The sequence below is a fragment of the Macrobrachium rosenbergii genome, chromosome 53, assembly GCF_040412425.1.
Source record: "Macrobrachium rosenbergii isolate ZJJX-2024 chromosome 53, ASM4041242v1, whole genome shotgun sequence".
Taxonomy (NCBI): domain Eukaryota; kingdom Metazoa; phylum Arthropoda; class Malacostraca; order Decapoda; family Palaemonidae; genus Macrobrachium; species Macrobrachium rosenbergii.
The window spans coordinates 31,643,023-31,670,323 of record NC_089793.1 but is presented as its reverse complement, the minus strand read 5'-3'; the positions used below and the strand labels follow the sequence as shown (position 1 = coordinate 31,670,323).

Below are 27,301 nucleotides of genomic sequence, written 5' to 3'. Positions count from 1 at the left end.
TTCAGTACCAAGCGCTTTCACGTTTATTAACGCATCGTCAGGGCACGAAATGTATATTTATATATCTATTTGACACCTCTATATGTGTATGCATACAGAAATGCACGTAGTATTTATAAGTATAGATGTGTAATTCGTTCGTGTCAAGTTAAAAAATACCTCCTGAAGAAAGTCTAAAATGGCTTCGAAACAAAAACACGAAAATAAGCAAATGATAAAAACTAAAAATGCGGAAAAGCAGACTGAAATCGAGTTGTATACAGTTTCGTATACTTTAAATGTATTTCAGTAACACAAAAAATACTAGTTAAATTCTATTTACGTCTGTGTGCATGTATATAACATGAGTTACTTCAGTAAACCTCACAAATAAACCACAATGTGCATCACAAAAAATGTGTACTTTTTCAGAGGAATTTACAAAAATCACACTGGAGAGAGAGAGAGAGAGAGAGAGAGAGAGAGAGAGAGAGAGAGAGAGATTCCCGTTATGGAAGTCAATCACCTGGGCAACAAGACTTCACTTCACTTAAGATAAAATCCTGAAAAATCCCCAAAAATTACATTGTCATAATCAACTGAAACACCTATTCATCCTTCAGCAAATCCCACAAAACGTGCTGTAAGTAAAATCACATAAAGAAAATACGTGGAGTGCGTGGCATTGACTGACGTCTTATGGCCGCAAGCCTTCATCAAGTCAGCTGATCGTTTATACCATCTCTATGTACTTGGTCGTGCAGGCCATGAACAAACGAGAGGATTCCACACAGCAGGTTTCTGTATTTTCTAAAAAAAAAACGCTGCAAACCCAAACTCCCACCCTTTTAACGCATCTTATACGCGCAAGAGAATACAACAGGTAGTTGCATACTGGTATTCATGTCAAAGAAGCTTATATAAATGAGACGAGTACTCACCCTTCCATGCAATGCACCACAACACGTCCCAATGTAAACACAACTGATAAGAGAGAAGAGCTGCTCTCGATCGATGACCTTTGACCGAAGATAAGATAAGATGGTGCGATAATGAATGGAGATAAACAGACAATGTGCACTAGACGTCAAAATACACGGTTCTAGTCACATTCGAACGTTATAACAGGAAAGGTGGACCCATCGCGGCCAGTTGCACACCTCTCCCTCTGTATACAATTCGCCGCTAACCCAGCCCCGAAATTCCTTCCGATTTTGGACACGGCTTCAGTTTTATATTTCGCTTACTAACTCTCCGTTCCTTTCATTTTACCATTCCATGTGCATTTTCTTAGAGCGCATATATTCAATCTCGTATTTTGTAGGAATTGAGAAACAATTAGCATGATATGATTTCGTCCTATGACATCACCATTCTGTCTACTGGGTTATTCATTCTTTTTGAATGAGAGGGATTGATATTTCATGAGTGTGTAACCAATGGTATGAAAGAGCCTTAAAACTCTGTCATTTCCCTCACTCTTACAAAGCTTATTCGGTGCTAAAAATATAGAACCCGAGGCGTGGCTATATAAAAACACCAGTGCAGCAACTTGTAGACGAACGGTTACAATAGCAGTTCTGCCCTTCCTACATTCCGTAACTTAAATGAAAATCAATCAATACATTTAAAAATAAAATAGATGTGACCGTGTAAAAAGAGGGAGGTAAAAGAGAGAATAAAATAGAAGGAAAAACTCCGTATAGGCGAAGAAGTGGGGGTTTAAAATCAGTGCGAGTCGATCGGAAGCGTCAGTTTGGGGCGAGTCTCCTTAGTAAGATGGCGACGTCGGTGCTGAGCCCCGTCAAGACCGAAGACCAAATCCTCCAGCACTCGATGTTAGAAGATGATCCGAACGATAATTCCGCCACAAATGAGGAGGAGAAGACCAAACCTAGATGGGGGCCATACCATAAAGGAGCGAAAGAGCTAGCTAGCCTCTACAGCAGAGGTAAGAAACGAAAGAGAAAGTTGAGTCAAGCCTTCGGAAAAGGAAAAGGGGGTTTGTTCCGGATATGCCGCAATGGGGCAGGAGAAGCAACACCTTGTCCTTTGCCGCTTTATCGCAAGGAGCAACAAATTGTCGTATTTCTGAATTTTTTTCGCCATATTTTGACCCGCCCATTCAACTGTTCGTCTCCCCACTGGCTGTGCTTGGCGTATGTCAAATGTTCGGAATAGAAATATGTGAATTATAACAAAATGTGAGAATACTATCGTTGAAATAAATTGTTAATAACGACTAGTGGGTATTTTACGCTAAAAAAGGCTAATTTGGCATGTGATAGTAACCTAGATTTCCTGCTGAAAAGGAGCAGAATACGAGATCAGTGTCCAAGGAGAGCAAGGTGATTTTTTTTGTCGATGACTTCAGTGCTTTGTGCCCTTATGTTAAGCAAAGAAAAAAACTGACTTCGCCTGGTAATATGATTACTCACATGATTAACTTGTTCTATTATTCAGATTGAAATACTACGTGATTCACTGGTGTACAAGTATTGATCAAGAGGTGTACAATGAAAATTTAGCACAATCTGAAATCGGAAAAAATTAAACCCCAAATAAGGATTGTACGGTGTTTTATTCCTTATATTTTTTTTCAGTGACTTGATATTTAATTATTTTAGGACTGAAAACACAAGCCCGTTAAATAGGCCGCCCGTCCAAAGGACAGAGGTGTACTCGAATATACTAGCTTAAGCTGGTTCCAACCATCATTATTAGCGTAAAGACGATACATATTTACCCCAAATTAAGATTCGTCTATCGTAATGTGAACCTTGACGATAAGCCTCACATTAGATAGTATTTGCTCAAGATCTCTAGAGTCCCCAAATAGGCAAAAGGCTTGGCACTGGAAGTGGATGCCCTTTATATATATCTATTATCTTAACAGAATTTTCAAATTAGATATGACTATCTCCCTTCTTATTTTTTCTTTTCCTAGTCAGTAAATACTAAAATTAAGCTGGCAAAAACTTGTTTTTGGTATAGGTGTAGTATAGGTATGGTGCATACAGATGGATAGATATTATTCATATTCTGCCTATATAGTTCTTTCTCAATAAACAAACATTGAATCATAAGCAAGTGTTATGATGTACTTTACCAACAAACACATATATACACACATATCATATCATCTATATATATATATATATATATATATATATATATATATATATATATATATATACACAATGCATGTGTGTTGATGAAGTACATCATAACACTTCCTTATGATTCAGTGTTTGTTTATTGAGAAAGAACTGTATAGGCAGCATAATATGAATTCAAGAATTCTAATGGAATTCAGTATGAAATATAATTACACATAATCAAACAGGCTAAATTCTATGATTCATTCATACGTAAACATTACTAAGATTCACCACCCATATCAGATGCCATTCATTTACAATAGTAGGTCATAATATGAGTCTCCAGTTAGGAGTGTGTTCTTGATGATGTTCTTACATTGTTATAGAATTCTGGTTATTGTGTTTAATCCTAATGAAATGTAATAATTTTATTTGTTATTCATTATGAACATGCATTGTATGAACCAAGTTGAAACTAATACTCATCTCATAAACAGACTTCTGGAGAATAATAGAATGCCCAAAGTACAAGGAGAAAACAGAACTGTACTTGAGAACATGACTTAGAAGGCCTTAAGACTAAAGAATGCAGCATTGTGTACAGTAACTACATTTTACATATTTTACAGCATAGTTATTACATACAGCACTGCATTGACCATAATTTTCTTTTTCAGTTATGTTTCATAAGTTTACAAGCGGTGTTCATGTCAAAAGGACTAGGAATAATATTTAGTAATTATGAATCTTGAGTCATTTCTTTACATATGCAGTTTGTCAAGTACAGCACCTTTGGTAATTTTGCTTTGAGGAAACTAAAAGAAGTATTTTAATACTTATTAATTATATTTAACACTTTATTATATTTTATACTTATTTATTATGTATCTTCCAAAGATAAAATATGATAGGAGAACCCAAACTTGTTAACTAGTTATGTGTCATGAAATATGGAGGATTCTAATACTTAATAATTATATTATTACTTATTTATTATAATTTAACACTTATTTACCATATATCTTCCAGAGATAAAAGAGGGTAGGATAAGTACCCAATTTTTTTTTTAACAAGTGATATGTTCTTGAAATATTGGGGGCTATCATTCATTTACTATTTAGAATTCATGTGGCCTTTTGGCTTTCATTAGGACATGCTACCTTCCCACCACCTTCAAGTTTTTCCCAAATAGTTTGAGGACTTGGGTGATGGTTGGTGGTAGAATGGATTTTAGACCACTTTTGACATGCATTGAATTGCATCACTTTCATATCTCTGTTTTGTGTAAATGACCTATTTTCTTCTTGGCCAAGGGGTAAACAATACTGTATATTGTTTATTGATAGCTTGATTATTCTGTGAGACACCTGTGTAAATTAGGGCACTTTTAAACCTGAAATTGTCTTCCTTTTTTAATGTATTGACAGAGTCATAAAGGTCATGCCCATTTGTGAAGGGATGATGCGAGTGGGTTTTTGTCCACATTGGACGTTGACCCAGCTAAGTGTTTATTCTCCAGGACTATAAATTTGAGGCTACCTACCCATGCCACGTCTACTGTTCTCAGAATTCCATGGTATTAAAGAAGTGTCCAAAGATTTTTTCATGGAAAACGTCAGTAGTAAATTAAGAATGAATGAATGATTTAAGAGCTATATTCCAGCACATCATCAGTGGTTATTAATGCTGACACCTCTCCTTTAAAAATCATGCATGTCATGTACAGTACAGTTTGTTTGATATGCAGTTGGCACTGTATCCTCTCACTTGTCCAAGATATAAAATTATTATTATTCATAAGATGAACCCTATTCATATGGAACAAGCCCACGGGGGCCACTGACTTGAAATTCAAGCTCCCAAAGAATATGGTTCATTAATTAGGAAGCAAGAGAAGGTAAAGGGAAACACAGAAAGAAGAGATCTCACTTATTAAAAAGGAAAAAATAAATCAGTAGACAAATAGACAAATAAAAATGTTTTAAAATGCTTGGAAAATAGCATTAGGGTAGTAGTGCATTGCATCTTTGCTTGAACTTCTGAAGTTTCATTTGCACAACATCCTCAGAGAGACTGTTCCACAATGTTGTTATACTTTCAGTAAACTACGACACTGACCCTTTTTCACTTTGGACTGGTTTATCTAGCCCCAGTAATACTGTCACACACTGATTTTTGTGAGGTTTGTTAGTTAATTCGGTCTTGCTTAGATAAAGTCCTGGCAACATCCCTCAGGGCCCATATCAGTCTTGTGAGAACTTTTTTTTTAATTGTTTGGTTAAACAATTTTAGTAATATTTCAATAATCCTATGGGCCCTATGTTTTTGGTATCAACTCTTTCAAGTTGTTTCTTCAACCTTCCTTACAGGGTAGGTTGTATAATTATTTCTCTAAGTAGACTGTTCACATTGGCTAGTTGATAATGAGTGCATTGAGATAAGGAAGAACATGCAAAGCTAAACTTGCTTCAGGAATTCTTCATCCACATTAGATCATCATGATAATATCTGTTTGATGCTTGGTTTTGTATCCAATGCACCTTGTTATTGTTTTAGGTTACTGTAATTAAGTAGTGACTATAATATTGCTTCCTTCATAAGAATGCAATTTTTTATGATTTATCCAGAGAACGTTGGGATCCAGTTTAGATGATGAGCATATTTTGTTATGGCAATCATATTTTGTGTACTCTTTCACTCTCTGAATAGTGTAAGATTCTTCTAACTTGAAGAAGGAGTAGGAGTAAAGAAGTCCTGAAAAAGGCAATAGTGCCATGTGTGACCCATGGCAGTTGTACAAGAGCTTTTTAGGCAAATGATTCCCTTTAGGGTAATTAAATTTCTACATGATACTGAACACAGGCCATCAAGGGTTTTTATAAACCCAGGGTCTCATAACTTACTGTATGTTTATATGGTGGGTTCCACTAAGCACCAAGTTTGAGTACCTTACTAGTCTTCTCTTATTTATTTGCAGAAGGAAGCATGAGTGAGCTTGCTTTCCCTCATTAAGGCAATTGTTGAGCATTAAACCAACCCAAAATTATTGATTTTATAGCTGTAAATTCTGTCTAGAGCATCTGGCTAAAACATAATAGCAGTTGACAGGTTTAGGTAATTGAGGTTCTGTATGCTACTGTATTTGCAGATTTGAAATACTTTAATAGTTTTTGTTATTGTCAGGAATTTATAGACAAGTATCAGTTATGTGCCTAAGAATTCAGTGACTTTTACTTTTAAATGTTAAGTAACTAACAGGTTTAGTTTAAAAAAAAATTTTTATTCTTTTTACAAATAACAACTTACATGCTTTCCTTCCTTTTCAGGCAAACGAATGCAAGAAATAGTGTGTATTTTCTTTTGTATAACGCTGATGATGGTTAACTTTTACTACATGGGAGTTCATTTTCAACTCGAAAAGATCACATCAATATTTGTGGTTGCTTTAGCAGGAATTGTTACCGCAGATTTTGCTTCAGGACTAGTCCATTGGATGGCAGATACCTGGGGATCTGTTGAGCTACCTATATTGGGAAAGGTATGTGCTCCCTTGTCATTTTATGTGAAACTTCTAACGTTACTGAACTTAACCTTTGTTCATTTTCGGTTATTTATATTGCAGTAAGATTCAGATTGTTACTAACTGGATAATTGTAGCTCACTTTCCAGTACACTAAATATAAAGAGAATAGATGGTCAATGATGATTGACAAATGATATTGAACATGTAATCTTATACTGTACTGTATTACAGTATTTTCTATGATAAACAAAGGGAAGTGCTTTCTTTGTAGTTAGTATTCCATGAGTGAAACAAATGCATAAAACTGATATTCCCCTGAAATAGGTGGTAATGAATATTATTTCTGAGCACAGAGTATTTGTTTGAGATGTTTCTGCTTTCTGCTGTCTATCAGATTGCCATACTGTAATCAGGAATATCTTCATCTTTTGCTTAGAAGCGAAATAAGATTAGTGTTGTTCATCCCCCTATATTTAGCCTTATACACAAATTTAAAATGAATTATTCAAGATTCATTTACCTCTGTGTATACAGTACTGCAAGTCCTCCATTTGTATATAAAGATGCATACTAATTCCACTTTTCAAGACAAGCAGTTAAATATTTTTTTGAAGGTATATCTGTAAATTAAAGTATATATAGTACTGTATCATGTTTTACTGTAGAATTTATAATGTGCATACTACAGTACAGTGCTGTGTTCAGCTACACGTTATTGGCAGTGACTTATTTGGCAAGGCATGTGTAATTTATATTGAATCCCTTTCTTGTGCAGTGGACAAAAATTTTTAAAATGTATCCAGATACAGTATTTCAATATTCATTGCTATACAGAAGAATATATGGCTCCCAGTGTTGATATAAGGTATAGTGCAGCATTTGAGGAAGGCAGTTTCTTCTGTAAGGGTGGTAAAGCTGTTGTTAGTTAAGCTGGACACATGGCACACTGTGGAAGTTTCTTTGCCTTTTTATTATTATAGCACACTTCGTGGATGCGTCTTCATCTTTTGATCATTTTAAAATTGTTAAACCAGACTGCTGAGTTCCACTTTTAGACTCTCATAGGGTTGGCCGAAAGGGCTGACTTATAAATGAGGTTTGGGGAAAGACGCAAGAAATAATTAAAGAAGCTGGACAGCTTGGTTGCAAGAGACCAAAGAGAAAAATTGCAAGGCAGAAACCATTGCAGCTGTAGCAAAGGGATACTAGAATAGTGATCACTATTGGAACCACACAGGGCATACTTGTAGATGTTGTCGGTGGTTTTTGTATGTTGAAACCTAAAAATCTGTGGATGGACATTTTATGATGAAATTATGTTCTTTAGTTTGTTATAAAATAACAGGTGATTTTGAAAATTAACCATGCAAAACATTCAGAGATCTAAAGTCTGCCCTTAAGAAATAAAGTGCAAGTGGTTTCTGTTTGAGTGTGTGTTTATTTCTCAAGAGTGTTATTGTCATGGTTTATGATAACTGAATCCAAATCCTTCATGTACGATGGTGACCCATTCATTTTGTGAAGGTACTTAAAACAAGTATGTTGTGAAGGTACTTAACATGTGTGATTTTTTATAGCATGTATTCCATTTACCCTGATTTGCCATTTCAGCATTCAGAGATGCTGTTGATTAATGGAACAAGAATTGCAGACTTATTAACACATTGTACTCTTGAACACGGGTTAAAAAATAAGTTAAGTATACTTTAGTTTAACCAGACCACTGAGCTGATTAACAGGTCTCCTAGGGCTGGTCCGAAGGATTAGATTTATTTTACATGGTTAAGAACCAATTGGTTAGCTAGCAACGGGACCTACAGCTTATTGTGGAATCCGAACCACATTATAACGAGAAATGAATTTCTATCGCCAGAAATAAATTTCTCTAATTCTTCATTTGCCAGTCGGAGAATTGAACTCGGGCCCAGCAGAGTGCTAGCCGAGAACGATACCAACCTGTCCAATGAAGAACTTCTTGAACATGGGTGATCTATTAATCACTCATTGTGCAAAATCTTAAGAACTAAAACAGATGAAACTTTGAGGTTAAAGGTTTAGAAATTTTTGCTAAGAAACCTTAAGGTTAAAGGTTTTGAAATTTTTTACTACGTTTACATTGCATATGTGTAAACAATTTGGGATCTTGTTCAACACAAAACAGTTTGTAAATTTTTACCATATCACTAAAGTTAGTGCTGAATTTTTATATTGTAAGCTACATTAATACAATGCAGTACAGGCCTTACAACTTGTGGTTTTTGTTATTAAGATATTGAACGGGAATGCATCTAGATTTTACGTAAGTTTTAAATGTGATAGTATTTTAGTTGACCAGCTGAATATAGGGTAGTTTAACCAGGACACTGAAGTTTAAATTTTGAGCTCTTTCTGGGCTATTCATGTGTGCTAATTTTAAAAATACTAATGTTTATTGTTGTTTACTTTCCCCTAATTTATCATTCTGATTTTCAGAATTTCATAAGACCATTTAGGGAGCACCATATTGACCCAACATCCATCACCCGCCACGATTTCATCGAGACCAATGGAGATAATTTCATGCTTACCATTCCGGGCCTAACCTATATGACTTGGAACTTTTGTACAAAAACTAATGAAGAAATTCAAGGAAGCTACTATTGGTTTTCATATTTATATCTATTGGCGATCTTTGTCTCTTTAACAAACCAAGTAAGTACAGCACAGTATATTGCTTTGTCCCAAGTTCATGTGAAGAATTGATTGTATTAGTATGAAGTATTTATCATCACCCTTTGCCAGTCTCATCAGCTCACAACTCACAGGGTGTGCAAATGGGAATACAAACCACTGCTTTAGTAATGTTGTAGAAAAGGTGGGCAGATAAAGGAAATTATTACTGTTCAGGAAGGGTGAGGAATCACCCTAAGTACCCTACTACTTCACACTGTCAGTTAGGTACATGCTTCGATCCTCAGTTGTGATAGAACTGTTTAGTCAGTCTTGTCAGTAATCAGTTTCCCTCATTTTTTATAATAATGTATTTAGTTTTGTTTGTTTCCTTTCTGTCATTCATCGTAGTATATAAATGTTTAATACCGCATTGTGTTTTGTAATGGTAATAAGGCCTGGTATACTTTCATTATTTCTCCACAGATAATAAAAGGCCATATACTAGGAACCCTATTGTAATAGCCCCAGTGGTTGTGTTTAGGAAGGCCATGGGTGATTGGAAACCTGTCACAGGCGTGTCTTGTGTACTCTCTTATTCTGCTATCTCTTTAGGTCAAACATTTTGTGAGTTCTTCATTCAGTTAAGAAAGATTTGATGATATCCATATACGACACCTGCTTGATGTGTCCTTACAAAACCTTTTGCTAAAGTACTGCTGTATATCATATCAGCAAACCATCTCTCTGCACAGAGAATTGGATGTTCACATCAACAAAGAGGAGTGTCAAACCTCATTTCATGTCATAGGCCTTCTATTTTAAGAAAAATATTGATTCTTTCAAGTTAGTTTTGGTATTTCTTGACGTACGAATACAATCAATTCTTCACTTGAATTTGGGACAAAACAGTATTTAGTATTTTTTTTAAAAAAAGTGTTCTTTGATGATAAGCCTCTCAGTCAAAGAATAGCAGCATCTCCCAAGCCACCTTTGTTCTTTGACAAGCAAACCTATCATGAATAATGCTGCATGCAATCTCTTCATTTCCTCTGCATCAGGCAATGGGTAACCTCAGTGGAATTCTAGTACTGAGAGACTTTTATCTTTTATAGATAATGAAATTACTGTCATAATTTCAGTGGCTGCACTACTACAATTGCTTTATGTTGTCTCTGGTCTTTTACCACACACCATCCCTTTTACCTTGAGCTGTAGCAGTATTTTATTACAGAAAACATTTTATGATCAGATGAAAACACATTAGCTATCCTATGGGTCATAAAGCAACAAAAGTAATGTACAGTACCATTGGAATTACACAAATTCTATCTCAGGCTATTTCCAAGAAGCCTAGACACTGCCTAATACTAAGCTCAGTCGTATCATTTACATACTGTCTCACCAGCATAATATGTGGTGATTACTGTACTTATATCAAGGAATTTGTTGCAAACAGTTCCACCTTGAACTTATGTAGTCATCCATGCAACGTCACTCCACAAATATTGTCAAATATTGCTTGCCTTTCCAGTACCTGGCATTTTTTAGATGGCATGTTATCTTATGCCTTAACTCCATTCAGTTTTATGAAGTCAGTACTGTCCAACTGATGGCCTCACTGATCTTGAGTAACTCATCAAGAGTAGTATGTGGGCCTTCTTTTGCAAATAAATCTGACAAAGGAGTTTCTACCTTGGTTTGGTCTCCTCCATTGATCTTACATTATCACAGTAATCCTTCAGTCATCCGCACTACTCCCATGACCACAGCTTTTTAGTGCAAGTGAGTACAGTATATCCACTAAGTGAATGAAAGCAAATGACTCTCCAACTAGAAAATTATTGGGGCTGAGTAATGGTTTTATAAATATTATTTTTTTATAAGTAACTTACATAGTAATTACTTAGCTAAGAGTTTCTACTCGAACAGCAGCTTAAATTTTGAATTTCGCGGTAGCTATTCTTTTGTTATGTGTAGGTGACAAGACCCTGCCCACTTTGGGATAAGACAGAGGAACAACTAAGCCAACAGATGAACTTGTTTCTGCCGCTTGTATCATCCACACACAGTGTTGACTAAGCAGCTTGGTTTTGAAACTTGTTATTTCTTCCCATCCGATGAAGTATTTTTTGTGTGATAGCCTTTCGGCAATGTTGTTTTCATGATTTAGATTATTATACTGAATTTGACTGTTAGCTAGCTCTTCTAGTTTCCAGTATTGCAGCGAAGGCTGCAACTTCGCTGCAATACCCGGTGAACGAAACTGACTTACGACTCGCATACCCTGTATGCAAATTGCAGAGGGCAAGTTTGTACTATTAACCTGACTTGTGACAAATGCAGGGATTGGGAAGAATGTAAATGGAAGACCTTGGCTTCTCATTTAAATAAATTGGAGAGAGATCTTAAAAGGAAGGTAGCAGCTAAAGCCAGAGAGAAATTAGTTAGTCAGACAGCTCCTAAGGCTGGTGATGTAGATATTCCTGTTGTATCTCCTATTATTCCTGCATCCCCTGTATCAGTGCATTCTCCTAGACCACCTACTCCTTCTCCTGGCTCCCACACTTCCGAGCCTGATCGCTTCGCCAGCATGGAAAATAAGTTTGATCAGAGATTAAATATGGTGGTAGGTATAGTGGCCCAAGTACGGGCATCAATGCGTGTCCGTATGGATAAGTTTGACGAGAAAAGTGAAAGTGAAGTGTTAGTGGAGGTGTTAGTGGAGGAGGTGGCTGTTCGGTCCCTCTGATACTCCCCTGAACCAGGGAGGAGGCATACCGTTAGCCCAAGGGAGGTCAGTGGGGTCTGCCCACCAGCAATCGACCCCTCAGACCAACCTGTTGTATCCCAGGTTGCATCAAGAGACAGCTGCTGGAAAGGCGTCTCAGGCGTGCATCAGCTTTCGTCTAGTTCAGGAGATTCTTCACCGAACAGAAGGCACCAATGGCGTTTTCCCAACAAGTCATGCCCTTTGAAGAGGTGCTCTTCTTTCAAGGATCAAGCTCCTTGACTGCCCAGCAAAAGGTTGAGGGAGCCTCCTCTCTTGTCCTCAGCCTTCTTGCGGTAAGTGGGACAGCCTTGAGCGCTTCTCCTCTCCTGGACGCCAGGGACGAGTGTATAGTCACTCCTCTTCATTTAAGAAGCTTTCACTTTCAGGCTCCAAGCACCCTGCTTCACGTGAACGACATAGTTCTTCGTCTAAATGCCCAGATTCAAGCACCTGTACTTGATGAACACTTTTCGTATGTTGAGCACCAAGTAGTGCCCGAGCGCCTCGTATTAGCTGAACGCCTGCCTTCAGTGGCGCGCCCTGTAACAGCCAAGCCTCCTGAAGCACCCGAGCTTCCTGGAGCGCCTGAGCACCCTGCAGCACCCGAGTTCCCTGATGCATCCGCTCGCTCTAGGGCTCCGCCACGTCGACTTTCATCTATTCCTCCTGCTGCCAGTGCCTCAGGGGAACCAGCCAGTGAATTGACATCTGCTTTTAAGCTTCAAGTGCCAGCTTTGTTCAGTTTGACGACAAATTGTCCGTCATCCTCAAACTTGGATCCGGCTTTGGCCCCTCTTCAACGCAAGCTGGACGGCGCTCTTCAGCTTCTACAGACCATCGACTGCTAAGGTGCCTCCCTCAGATCCTCCCTTGTCTCCTGTTTCATCAGAGGAAGAGGATTTTGATCAAGATTCTACAGCAACTCCTTACGCATCCCTTCCCTTCTGAGGTTTTTGCATCAGAACTTCTCGGAGTTCTTCTCTCCTGCGACTCCTACATCCCCAGCTTCATCCTGTATGATGAGTAGCAGCCTTCAGACACTGTTGGGCTCCATGAATTGGTTCTCTCGTCCTTGTCCAAGAAGGCCCTTTGTGAAGTGGAGAACTGGCTTTCTGAGAAGAGGGAACAAGGGAAGGCTTCCTGTAGTGTTCTTCCTTTGTGTCTTTCTTGGTCTCACTACCTGTCCTATGCTACTGGAGAAGCTTCCTCCCTGGGAGTGGCTGCCTCCTCTCAGGGGGACTTCTCAGGACTCACTGACATGGGACATAGATCTGCTCTTCCCTCGGCAAAGGTATTCTTTTCAGTGCAAGAAATGGACCACCTTTTAAAAAGTCTTTTTAAGACCTTTGAGGTTTTGAGTTTTATGGACTGGTGTCTAGGTGCTCATGCCAAGAAAGTTCAGGATCCCTCCCTTACGACTGAGTGCACTTCAGAACTTCGTGGTTTTTTCTCCTGTGCTGACAAAGCAGTCAGAGACAGTTCACAGGAAGTTGCTTCGCTGTACGCGATGGGCTTTCTCAAGAAAAGGGAACTGTGGATTTCCTTTATGTCGAAGGGCGTGACAGCATCACAGAAATCAGTGCTTCTATTATCTCCGCTGGATAAGCATTATCTTTTCCTGCAGACGACTGTTAGTGAGATCGCTTCCATTCTGCATAAGAAGTTGACTCAGGACCTTTTGACACTGTTGATGAAGCGTCAGAGAGACTGGACCACCGCACCCACCAGGACATCTCTGCAGTCGAGGCCCTTTTGTGGGGGCAGGCAAAGATCTCAATCCAGGCCAAGGGGAACAGTTAGGTTTACACCCCAAACCATCAAGAAGTTGTCTACTAACCATCATCCCCCAAGTGAGAACCCAGTCCTCCATGCCCCAGTGGGTGCGAATATCCCTCCTTGAGTACCTTGATTACCCACTGGTCTGCCCTTCTCGAGCTCCATTTCTCCCAAAAGAGAAGAAGCCTTGCACCCAGTTTTATGGACTGTTGTTTAGGTGTGTTGGTCAAGGGAGGCCTCTCCCCTTCAGGGAAAGGCCTCCCTTGACCAAAACACCCGTGGTATTGAGGGCCTACCCTGAAGGATCGGAGAGGTGTTTGGCCCTCACAGAGGTGGTTTCCTCTCTTATCAGCAAGAATCAGGAACTGAGTCAAAGGGGTTCTGCAACCAGCTCTTCGTAGTGTCCAAGTCTACAGGGGGTTGGAGACCGGTGCTCGACGTGAGTGCCTTGAATATCTTTACAGAAAAGACAAAAAATTCAGTATGAAGACGACACAATCAGTACTTGCATCCATCTGTCAGGGGGATTGGATGATCTCCCTAGACATGCAAGACGCCACCTTTCATATCCCTATTCACGAGGAGTCAAGAAAGTACCTCAGGTTTGTCTTCAGGGATCGAGTTTATCAGTTCAGAGCACTCTGTTTCGGCCTCTCGACTGCCCCGCAAGTTTTTACGAGGGTACTCACTCCTTTGGCGGGTTGGCTTCATATAGTAGGGGTGAAGATTTCGCTCTATTTAGACAATTGGCTACTTCGCTCTCCCACGAAGAAACGATGCATGGAGGACTTACAGAAAACAATTTGCATGACTCAAGAATTAGGACTGTTACTGAATCACCAGAAATTGCAACTGACTCCCACTCAGAGAGTTCTCCATTTGAGGATTCAAATGGACTGGATTTTCAGGCTTCGTCAACCCCCAAGAGAATGGAGGACTGTTTAAGGAAGGTCGACTGGCTCCTTGCCCTTTGTTCATGCTCAGCAACTCGGTGGATGAGTCTCCTAAGCACTCTGGCCTCAGTGGAGCAGTTTGTAAGGAGCGGGGACTGCACATGAGGCCGCTAAAGTTTTACCTTAAAGCCTGCTGGGATCGGAAGGTACATCAAGATTTTCACTTCTTTCCGATCACAGAAGAGATAAAGGAGGGCCTGTGTTGGTGGAGGTCCGAAGAAAGATTGATGGAAGGGAAATCTCTTCTCCCAGTGAGCCCCGACCTAGACTTCTTTTCCGACACGTCGGATCTAGGTTGGGGAGAGCTTCTCGGGAAGGTGGCCCCGAAGGAGAAACAGCTACATATCAATCTATGAGAGTTGAAGGCAGTTTACCTGGGACTCAGACTTTTGCAACAGAAGTGCGCAACAAGATGATCCCAGTGTACACAGACAACTTCACAGCCATGGCCTACATAAAACGTCAAGAAGGAACTCACTTGCTCTCTCTGTGTACAGTAGCGGGAGACCTGTTGTGCTGGGCAGATCAGAACCGAACCCTGTTGGTCATGAGGTTCATTCAAGGCAAATGCAATGTCCTGGCGGACGAACTAAGCTGCAGGAACCAGGTCCTTCCAACACAATGGATGCTGGACTATCAGGTTTGCTCCAGTCTGTGGAGTCTGTTGGGACAACCAGCCCTACGTCTTGGAATCACCGTCTATCTCTGTTCTGCTCCCCTGTCCTGGACCCTCTCGCATGGGCAACAGATGCGATGATCCAAGATTGGTCCAATTTGGACCTTTATGCCCTCCCGCTGTTTGGGAAGATAAGGGAAGTCCTCAAGAAGTTCTATTAGCACAACAACATAAAGATGACTCTGGTGGCGCCCTTTTGGCCACAGAAGGAATAGTTCCCGGACCTTCTAGATCTCCTCGTAGACTTTCCAAGGCTCCTCCCTGCTGTTCCAGGTCTTCTCAGGCAACTGCACTGCAGGATATTCCATCAAGGCCTATCCACTCTGGCCCTGACAGGCTTTCGACTGTCAGTAGACTTGTCCGAGCAAAAGGATTTTCACGATCGACAGCGGAGGCCATCGCCAAGTGTAGACATGACCCCTCCAACAAGCTCTACCAGGCAAAGTGGAAGATTTTAAGGTCCTGGTGCAGAAGAAACAGTATTTCATCTTCTCAGATGTCTATCCCTCAAATAGCAGACTTTACTCTGTATTTGATATTTTATCTAGGACAGTCTTCTTCCACCATAAAAGGTTATAGAGCTATGCTCAGCTCCGTTCTCCTTCACAGAGGCCTTGACATTTCCAACCAAGATATTTCTGATCTTATTAAGTCGTTTGATACCACCAGCTTTAGAAAGGAGGAGAAATTCCCTTGGAATCTAGATGTAGTGCTTAAGTGGTTATTTAGTGAGCGCTTCGAATCTATGCGTTCTTCCTCGCTGAGGAATTTGATAAGAAAGACTATTTTTCTTGTAGTGCTGGCCACTGCGAAGAGATTAAGTGAGCTTCATGTGATCGACAGGAGGATCAGCTTTTATTTTGTTTTAGCAAAGAATGGAGAACCCTTTGCACCTTCTTCTTTTCACCAGTTATATCTGATATTTTAGTGGAGAAGGAGTGAACCCTTTGCACCCTTGGTACTACCTCTTTAAAACCGAAAAATTAGAGGGCAATTTTCTAATTTATGGTGCTCGGTTAAAAATCCCTCTAGACCTTTATCAAAGAATGCCATTTCCTTTTTCTTGAGGGATCTCATTATAGAATCTCACTCCCAAGTGGAGGAAAATAACTTAAAAGTCATGAAAGTTAGAGCACATGATGTAAGGGCAGTCACTACATCAGTAGCTTTCAAGCACAATCTTTCTTTATCCTCCATTCTACAGGCAACGTACTGGAGAAGCAAGTTGGGGTTTACGATGCAGGTGCAGGATGTGGAAACTGTTTACGAAAACTGCAGTACCTTGGGACCGGTGTCCATAGCTGGCGTAGTGATGGGCGAGGAAGTGTTGGAAGTATCCCTTCCTATGTATCTGGCTCTTCACCTCCTTAGTGGTGTCGAGTTCTGGGGAAGCCTGGAGGGTTCAAGAGACTTGGAGTGCCCACCAGTTTTTTATTGTTGGGTATTGGTCATGTTTAATTTTTATGGTGTAGGTGATTTTGTTGGCTGGTTTGTTATTGTGTTTTGGTACTGCACCCTGGGCAGGGGCAATTGTCCGAGCCTTGTTGGCCTTCAGCAGTGACCTCCGTCACAAAGTTCCTGCTGTATATTCTATCAGCCTTTGGAGTACTGTACTCCTTCACTGCAGAGTATCCCACTTCAGTAGAGGCGAATCTGGCTATACTGCCGACATCTCTAGAGGTTGAGATGAGCGCCAACCAGAGGCAGTAATTATCTGCACAGCTCTCTCACCAGGTAAGGAAACAACAAACATTGTCTCAATGCTAGCCTATTTTAGTTCATCAACTTTTCATTTGTAGAATATTATTTTGCTGTCCATGATTCCCACCACCTTTCAATTTGGATTCAGCTAAGTAATTACTGGGTAAGTTACTTATATAAAAATGACATTTTTATGATGAAATAAAGTTTTATGTATACTTATGCAGTAATTACGGATGAAGCCCGCCCTCCTCCCCGCATGGACATTTTTTACCATAAACAAATTGATCTATTGGCTTAGTTGTTCCTCTGTCTTACCCCAAAAGTTGGCAGGGTTTTATCACCTCCACAAAACAAAAGAATCGCTACCACGAAATTCAAAATATAAGCTGTCGTTCAAGTAGAAACTCCTAGCTAATTCTTAGCATAGTGATTACTGGATAAGTATATATAAAATTTATTTTATCATAAAAATGTCATGTTCACCATTCCCCTTTAGAGCCAATCATCTTATTGAAACCATATATCAAAATGTTAACCATGCATTTCACAGTACAGTAGGACTTCCTTCTTGGAAGATGCATAAAATGCTATGTAGGAGATTGCAGTGGAACTTATAAGACAAAAAGGTCTGCATTGCTATATACATTGATAGTTTAAATTCAGCAACTGATTTTAAACCATAAACAGAGGGAATATCCTTCCTGGTGATTACAGGCAGTCAACAAGTGAATAAGACCTGTGTGAGGCGATACAGGGAAGAATGTCTGACTTGGAGAACATTTCCAGGAAGCCTTGTACTTCCTACCCTAGGAGCAAGCAGCAGAAGGAGTAGCCATAGCAACGACCAAGGTCTCATCAGAAGACACTGGTGACTGGACAATCACAGTTCAATTGGCAGAAAAAGAATTGGAGTAGGCACTAATCAGAATCATAGCACGACACTTAAAGGACTTCCTCTCAGTAAAATGAAGCCATTGCTCCACCAACCAATCCTTACACATGGGCAGTGTTGATTATCAAGAACACTGTTTGCCTCCACAAGACAGACACTGAAGATGCGGATCTTTGTCGCTGGATGTGAAGGAGCTGCAAGTCCTACCTCCCACACCAATACACATTGCAGCCCTGTTAACACTAAGGTCAAACTCATTCTAATAATGAACACAGTAAGGGGGGACCAGTGCAACACTTGATATAAATGCGCACAAAATATTCAGTGAAATCACAGGATGTACAAAATTATGTAACAGAATAAATGAATGAACACATGATAATTATAAAATAAACCAAGTTTGTTGGAAAAGAAAACTAAATCTGAATGGGAAGCATTAATTATGTGATAATGATAGCTTCCCAAAAGAAGTAGTGAATCGCTAATCAATAAACTGCACATTGAGAAACACATTTTGGTAAAAATAACAAAGCTTAAAATTGTTTATTGATCTAGAGGCATGAAACATGCCCAGAAGAATGTGAAATTGTAAAGGAAGTATATGGGAGAACCAAGTAAAGAACTTTCATGAGGACAGCAAAGGGAGAGAAGGGAACCAACACTACCCCTCTGTCATAAAAAAAAACCCAACTACTTAATAAAGTAGTGCCACATAACACAAAGGTAATAGGGCTTTTAATGGAAGAAACATACTTTATTCCCACAAATGAAAAATTAATTAACCCAAAGCATGAAAATAACTCGAACTCAATTTATCTATCAGTATGCAAGCAAAAAGAAAAGTAAGGAATGGAGGTATTCACATCAATGAAGGTGTAATAATGAAGCTTTCACTGAACGTCTTATGAATTCAAAGAAATTGCTTTGTCTCAGTTATAGTGAAACATGCTTTTCCATATCATCAGTATCCTAGACAAGATCAGAGTACAGTTCAAAAAATAACTGTTACAGTAGTTGACCATTTCTAACTTAATGTATGATCTCATGTCTACAAAACTATCTAACAAGCCATAATGCTTATAATATTCATAAAGCTAATTAAAATGATATTGTATACATAAGGAAAATTTCTGTTTAAATATTTTTTCTTTCCTGAAATCTTCAGCTGAAAACCTTTATGGACAGAGTCATCAGACTATAAACCCAAGAGGGCTCCAAAGAAAAATGAGCATACAGAGGGAAACAAGTTATAGGAAAAGATGATAAATTAATAAGTTTGAGGGAATCAAAAATAAAACTGATACACCTGAATTCAGGAGACATCAGCAGAAAGCAGGAATAAATTTGCTCCTAGCTGAAACATTTGGAGATGAGAAGATTCCGTCACTATGCTAGGCAAACTATTCCACATTTTAGTTGTAGACAAGATAAAACCTAGTAAACTGAGCAGTATTAAACCTGATACGAGAAAATGACATTGTTTGCAACAGCAGCCTGCCTAGTGTTATGAACAAAAACTGCTAGGTCAAGTAAAGAAGAGTGCAGTGTGTTTATCATTATACAGTAGTACATTTTATGCAATAAACATAATGAATTCACTTTGTTTGTTCCACAAGTCAGCTTTGATAGTTGCCAAAATAAACTTGTCTGATGACATACCTCTATCAAAGAGTTTGAAATGAAATTCAGCACCAGAAGACTACACTGAAAAACAGTACTCCAAACATTATAAATTCATTAACAAGGCCACAGATAAATCAGCCCCTTATTCCTCATCACAACATAATAAATGCAAAAAGCTATGCTAGTGATCACACAAAAACACACACATGGGCAGAATTGATAACTAAACTCCCTTACCAAAAATCAACAAGTTCAGGCAGAAACCAACCATTCCATGATAGAAACCCGTGAAATATATCAGCTGTGTTAACGCAGTGCTCTGGAAATCTAAGAAGAAAGTTGTACAAAGATGGAGTAGTATGTCACAAGCAAATCCAGCAGTTCTTGCCATCAGGAGATATGACAGAAGTTTTGACAAATAAATGGGAATTTTTTTGGTACATCAGTAGTGTAGATTAACATTTCTGGAAATTAAAAAATATGAACAATTCCTTTTAATTTTGTAAATGTAGAATGCATATAATATAAAATACAGCATGGAAGAATCAAATTATGTCCTTTAAGTATTTTATCATTCTACTCCTGAAAGAGATAACATCTGATTTAAAGTGATAAATTAACTTGCACCTTTAGCCGTATATTGTTGCGATTCTATAGTCATCTGAGGCTAAAGATGTTGCTCCCTGGAGAGTGACATAAAATCTAGATCTTCACTGTCATCCTCCATTTACTTGTGGGAGATGATTTATTAGATCTATGGACATCATTTTTAAAGGACAATGATGTATCTTCAATGCATATTGATTGCAATAGGCATCCCATCTATATTTCGTGCTTACCCTGGTCTCAGTTAGAGCCTGACAGTCATAGAAACTTTGGTCTTTTACATAAAAACACATGTTACTTCAGTATAAAAATATCATCCTTGATTTCCGCATCCCCTTGCCTGTTTCACTTAAGATTGTTCGCTTGCAAATGTGAACATTAGAGAAAGGGCTTTTAAAGTGAACAGCTGGAATGTATGAAAAGTAAGAAAGAGAAAGCAAGGTAGCTGGGTTGAATGGATGCTGCAATGAGCTTTTAGTACCACCTGGCATTTTCTATGCTAGGCACATTGTAAGTGATGCCCCTTGATACATTGTTCTTTTTATGATGCAGCATATGTAAAGAAAAATCTCCTCTTGTAAAAGGAGACTTGACACTTTCACCTAAGTAACCTGTGACACTTGTGGAATGGTGGATATACAATATAGTATATATCTTCATATTTTTTATTATGAACTGTCAGCTTTTCAAACTTCAAATGCATTATATTCTGTCCAACCACTTCAACTCCTATCTTTCTCACTTTCTTAAGAAGTGCTTGGCTTGACAGCCTAAGTTTCATGAAATTACATCAAACTTGAAATATACAGTTATCAGTGTTAGGAAACATTGTAAGTTACCCTTTTACACCATTCGTTTTTTCTTATAAGGAGGCTGTTTAGCCGCAGAACATTGATTTAGCATAAGTTTTGAGTCAGTTTGAATTAGTTTTTTGTCTCTTGAAAAGAATAACCTAATTCTATCCACTGTCTTTGTTTAGTGGTCCTTTTTTAAGTACAGTAGTTTGATTCTGCATGATGACAAATTTAGGAGTAAACAGCACTGTTTGATAAGCAGAAAAAATTTTCATCATTATAAAAAGTTTTGTTATTTGTATCATCTCATTGAGGTGGACACTAACATCATTTGTTGTATTAATTGACAGAAATGTAATACTGTATTTAAGTAAATCATTAATGTGTCTACCATATTGAATTTGGATATATTTATAACTTGTACATTAAGCGAGTGACAGACTTTTCTCACTTTAGTTATGGTTACTGTATTTGAAAAGAAAGGTAAAGCTTCAGAAGATTGAAGAATAAAACAAATATCCTTATCTTGAAATTTAGGATTAGTTTGCTGTACTTCAACCAAAATTTACTCTATGTTGCAGATTCACAAGTGGTCGCACACATATTTTGGCCTCCCAAGATGGGTTACCATGCTACAGGTATGTACATACATATTTTTTGTGCTTCTTATGGGCTGTCAGGTTCATCATGTTTTATCATCCATAAACTTTACTTAATTTTCACAGACATGTACAGTACATGCATTTATAAGTAGACAGAGTACAGGCAGTCCCTGGGCTACGTTGGGGGCTCCGTTCCTACACTGTGACGTAAGCTGAAAAACGGCGTAACCCGAGACACTGTCGAAAATCACAAGAAAACCTTCCTCTTAATCTTTTGGGTGTCTTGAAAATGATGTAACCTGTATTTTGATTGAGCTTTTCATCAAAAAACCTCCAAATTTTTACCATTCTGCCTTTTGGAGCCATATTAAGTTCCAGTCTTCCGTCAGACTGGCAACATAAACCCAAAACATGTGCTGTAACCTGGGAAATAATTTTTGATGAACATATTTGAGGAGCGCGTAACCTTGGAATGACATAAGCCGAGTTTGACGTAACCTGGGGACTACCTGTACAGTACTTGGATCAGCTTTTCTCTAATCATTACTGTACTTCTATTTAGGGAACATCCCAAGATATATTATAAAATTTTTAAGAAAATTTGTATTCTAAATAAGTTTGTGAAGCTATGGGGACTCACAATTTATTTGATCCTTTGTAAGTGATTTTGAATTCCACTTTCAGTCCTGGTAGTAACGTTGATTATTAGCAAGAAAAATACTCCAAGAACTTTTTATTTTTTCAAAATCTGTGGCACTGTATGGTTTTCATAAAATTGATGCATTTGTAAAACGACATGTATTATCCAGTACAAATCCATTACTCACTTGTTGCCTGAATAGCAGTTTTGGAGGGAGAATGAAAGAGTGGAGAAGGAAAACAGAATCCTTCAGTATGATGCTGTAGCCTGACCGTTTTGGCAGGGCAAATGTAGAGAAAAGACCAAAGGGAGTCACTGTCAGTTATTTTATCGTTGCATTCATCTTTCTACTTTGGCAAAATGTTTAGGATATTTAAGTCAACAGTTCCCGTTATCCTTGCTTTATCGATACCAACATAAAAATGGTAATTCTATGCTTAAGATTGCTTTTTTAAAACAGCCCAAAGGAATTAGATTAAGTAATTAAGTAATTGCCTTACCCTTACAATTAGAGGTCTAGGTGGTTTACTCTCCTTGTGAATATGGTGGCCCTCAGTGTTTTTGTTCTGCTGAAAGCTACTGTACATTATTTAATTATATATCCCTGTTTTTCTGTGATTTTGCTGTTTTTGTGTCTTTTGTGTGTGTGTGTGTGTTCTGCCATGACCGACTTCCAGATACGTAAATTTGTTCAGGTAGCTTCCAACAGTGAGCTGATAAATGCTGTAGAGCTCTTTCATTTAAGATAAGGGACATGGCTTGGCCACACAAGTAAGTTTAAAAATCCCCTAAATCAGGCAGTATTGGGATGCATGCTCACACCCCTATGGACACTAAATCTTCCAAAATCAGAATCTCTTGAATACTTTTTCATGTTAACTTTTTTAATGTCTTCATTGCTACATTGTATAAGAACAAGAATGTTACTGGTTTTTTCTTCTTTGTTGTCTTTGGCATGAATAGTGATTTTTAATAAAAAAAAAAAGCTTTGTTTTTTTATTAAAATTTGCTGCTGTTAAGATATATTAAGCCTCAATAACCATAGTGGTTTTATGCATCATCTTAAAAGTCAGTCAGTCAGTCATTCAGCCAGAGCAAAGGGGTCTAAGAAGAAGAAATTTGATGCAGTTGTGATAGTTCCTTATGTTCCTCAAGAAAAACTGCAGAATGGTGCCAAGTTCCAGTAAATATACCCAGGAATGTGACACGTTTACACAGCATTTAGTAGATTGGTGCCTGCATATTCCCATGTGTAAGAGTTTGCAATGTCAGCCCAATTTAAGGAATTTAAATTTTGTGATAATTGGGAGTATGTTAAATTGGATCATTACTGTCTTTCAAAAACTCAAATGCATGGGATAACATCGTCACAGATTGTTTCATGTCTTGATAGGTACATCAGAGCAAATGTAATTAGTAGACAGTGGTAAAGAAATAATTACCAAACGAATGAATCATAGTTCTGGCAAGTTAGCTGGATTCACAGAGTGTGTGTGCAAACTGTTATATTCATTCCATCAAGACAAGTGCAACCTGTGTTGTTAGGTTCATAGTCCCAGTGAAAGACGAAACCCAGATACACAACTTAGCTGGTAATCATGCAGAATCAGATGGTGAAATATACCCAGCCATCTTAACCAAAGGATGTGTAGATTTTGTGCAATGGAACTATCTCCCTTGTACATGAAACTACCCTGAAGAACAGTTTGTTTTAGCACAGGTCAAAAAGATAGCACTAGTATTTAGAGCAAGTGTATATGTACTTTAAAGAAGTGCTTAGTGGATATCATTTAGAATGGGGTTGAAATGCTTCATTTTGTTATAAGAGTGAGTCTCAATCTAGTTCTGAACTATGGCTCAATGACAAAGTTGGCAGTCTGACAGTTACCTGAATTGCTGAAACAAAAAGGCTGATTTGTATTTGTAATTCCAGTACCATATTGTTCACTGATTAACTTATGACATCAACTATGTATGTATTGATGGTGTAGACTAAAATTGAAATTCCCAAAAATTGATACACCACAAATTAAAAGCATATTCAAGTATGTGTTGTCCAGCCAAACAATCCTAAGATTTCAGCTTGACCACTGAGAACATTTTGTAAGATATAAATACTGTGTGCACTTTAAGGTTGTTGTCAATCTAACAGGTCATAGATTATATCTCACCAGTAAACCACTGTCTTGAGGGAGCATTACATAAATTTCATTAAGAAAGCAAAGGATTTGCTTGAACTTCTTTACCAGTCTTAAAGAAATGGAAATGTAGCATCCGGTTTTTGTGTGGATCTATGAAATGTACATTTATAAAATCAAGGAAGACTGATATACCAACATGTTATTTAATTTTAGAACCTTTTGCAGTGCAAGTCTACCATGATCTTTTGGACATAGGGGTAGTTGCTCTTTAACTTAATCTAAACTACATCATAACAACCTGACAGAGGTTACACTGTACTTTCACCCCCCTCCTTCTTCAGTGAATGACAACCATCACAGATCATACAGTACGCTCATTCAAAATGATCCTAAGATGTCATGCTAATGACGAGTTCTGCAATCTTAAAACAGAACATACGATTCAGTTCCAGAGTCAAAACTATCACTAATACTTTTAAGTAATCAGTTCATTACTGCTAGTGTTAGTGTCCATAAGTATACAACTGAAATGCTTTACAGTAAGACTAGTTATATTTCCAAGAATTGTAAATACAAAACATCATTTAACATGCAAGCATAGAGCTATGTACTAAGTGATGGTAAGCCACTAACTCCATTGGCCTAGTCCATGATTAGATATGATTCAAATGTGATAGAATATCTTCTGTTGCATATATATCATGTATATTCCTTAATATGAATTAGGAAAGGGAAATATTGAATTATAAGGATATTCAGAATTTACTGTATACCCTACATAATTGGTGTTGAATCCAGTAAAAATTTCACACAATTTCCTGTTTCTTTAGTTTAAATGGTTTATTGTTATCAGTGGGAGTTTCCAGCTGACATATCTTCATCACTGACACTTAGCATGGTAGACAGTTTCTCATCATTCACAGCACAAAAATTCAAACTGATTTACTTGAAGAATCAATCACATCCAGTCATTCAACTTTTCAGCCCCCTTTCCAATATACTGCCCAGCTGAATTGCATGAGCTTAGATTTTGAAAATCAGGCGACTGTAGGAGATGGTTAAAGTGAATCTCAATATAAGTATTAGGTAATCTTATGAAGCAAATGTAGTGTAGGCAAAGAATTGCATGTTGAACAATCTTATAAGTGAGACAAGTGTATTAAGTAGTTTAACAAGACCTGTGCGTCACATTTCTGGCCTCTTACAGTTTATCCAAAGAAGTTATTCTTAAATTAGAAGCAACAGTTGGCAGCAAGGCAAAGTTTGTAAAGTTGGGCAGCTAGATGGGAAGAGGCCAAAAGGAAGTGGATGAAAGTAAAAGACAGACAGAAAAGCAGCTGAGGCCCGGAAGCAGTGCAGTAAAGAACCATCAGTACTTCTACTTTGTGCCATGTGGTTGAGTTAAACAGTGAATCCAGTGCCTAGGTAGACAGCTGTTGTCAAAAATAATTACAGCTAGGGTAGAGAGTCTCTCTCTCTCTCTCTCTCTCTCTCTCTCTCTCTCTCTCTCTCTCTCTCTCTCTCTCTCTCTCTCTCTCTGAAAAAATAATGTGATGTGGTCAGTATATATAGAGAACAAAAGTATAGTAGGCTTTAGTGATTAGCACTCTCTCAAAATGCATATACCATTATAGTATTTCATAATTGCAAACATTACTAAAACTTATGTGTCAAATTGTGTTTTTTACATTTATACTGCTATATAATAACCTATGGGTATCTAAACACGAACTATCCTGTGGATGACACTATTCAATGCTTTTTGGTTTTTCTTAAATCTTTTCTACCCAATAGGCCAGCAAGAGAGACTGTAGGTTAGTGGCTATACATGATATCTGGAATATACAGTCAAGTGCATGTTACACTATGATATACCACCATACAGTCTGACTGAATATGTTAGTACACTTGGTGATGAAAATGCATTGGGAATTGAGTGCTGCACATAGCAGAGAGATTTCATAAGTAGCAAAGTGAGGTACTGATTTGCCAAATTGGCCTCAATCACCACATCAGTTATTATATCCGTAGTTAAGTCAGAATCTACCTGCACAACTTTGCTTATGATACTATAGACCATGATTTTGAGGTAGGGCAGTTGGGATTAACAGCTGATCAAATGTTTCAAGCTGTATTGTGCTTAGACATAATTCTGGATTTGTGGATTTTGAAAAGACATATGTCAGTGTATCTAGACAAATAATTAAATGAGCATTAAACAGCAGAGGATATGAGAAAGACTTTCTAAGCTACTTAGGTTACTCTGATTTACTCTGGCATGACATTAGATCTGAAAAGGAGTCCTGTGGGAGTTGCTTTAAGTCGGTGACCTAGCGATAAAAGCAGAATATGAGAAAAGTTGGTAGAAATGTTTAAAAATGTGGGAGTGGAATTGTCAGGAGAGGAATCAAAATCAGCATAAGTAAAGCAAAGCTTATGGGGACAGGAGAGTAAGCAGCAACAGAAAAAGTACAATAAGGAAAGTGGCCATCTTGTGAAAAGGTGTGGTGATGAACCCTTTACTGTATTGCAAATTTACCAGATGGTAACACTACATGTGTTCAGAATTATTACTGAATATATTTGCAGTGAGGGTTTCAGAATGCCTTAAATGTACTGTATTACAAGGTTAATGGAGAAGAGAGGGAATTGACAACTTTGTTGTGATAGATGGGCAGATCTTAGAAAAGATAGAGCATTCTTTTACCATGGGGACACTGGACTTTGAAGCAGGAGTTGAGATAGTAGAGATGGATGAAATGGAGAGATATAGCTAGACGACAGGTACATAAAAATGTCCCATAAGTAGAGAAAGCAAAGATTTATGACATGTACATGAGGCCTGTACTGTCCAAAACACAAGGAATAG

At 38.1% G+C, this 27,301-nt stretch overlaps 2 protein-coding genes across 2 annotated transcripts in view; one reads left to right on the top strand and one right to left on the bottom strand.

Moving 5' to 3' along the window:
- The window catches only part of LOC136834395 (solute carrier family 49 member 4 homolog), a 239,998-nt gene extending 238,938 nt beyond the window's left edge, over positions 1 to 1,060 (bottom strand). The window contains 1 exon segment of the mRNA XM_067096959.1: positions 921 to 1,060. The gene's annotated coding sequence lies outside the window, so the exon portion shown is untranslated.
- A 97-nt stretch (positions 1,061 to 1,157) lies between these two features.
- Kua (Plasmanylethanolamine desaturase Kua) overlaps positions 1,158 to 27,301 on the top strand; it is a 33,329-nt gene continuing 7,185 nt past the window's right edge. Inside the window, exons 1-4 of the mRNA XM_067096960.1 lie at positions 1,158 to 1,930; positions 6,407 to 6,618; positions 9,076 to 9,294; positions 21,631 to 21,687. Of these exons, the coding sequence (XP_066953061.1) occupies positions 1,759 to 1,930; positions 6,407 to 6,618; positions 9,076 to 9,294; positions 21,631 to 21,687 (660 nt within the window). The 5' untranslated portion in view covers positions 1,158 to 1,758. The remainder of the gene's footprint in view (positions 1,931 to 6,406; positions 6,619 to 9,075; positions 9,295 to 21,630; positions 21,688 to 27,301) is intronic.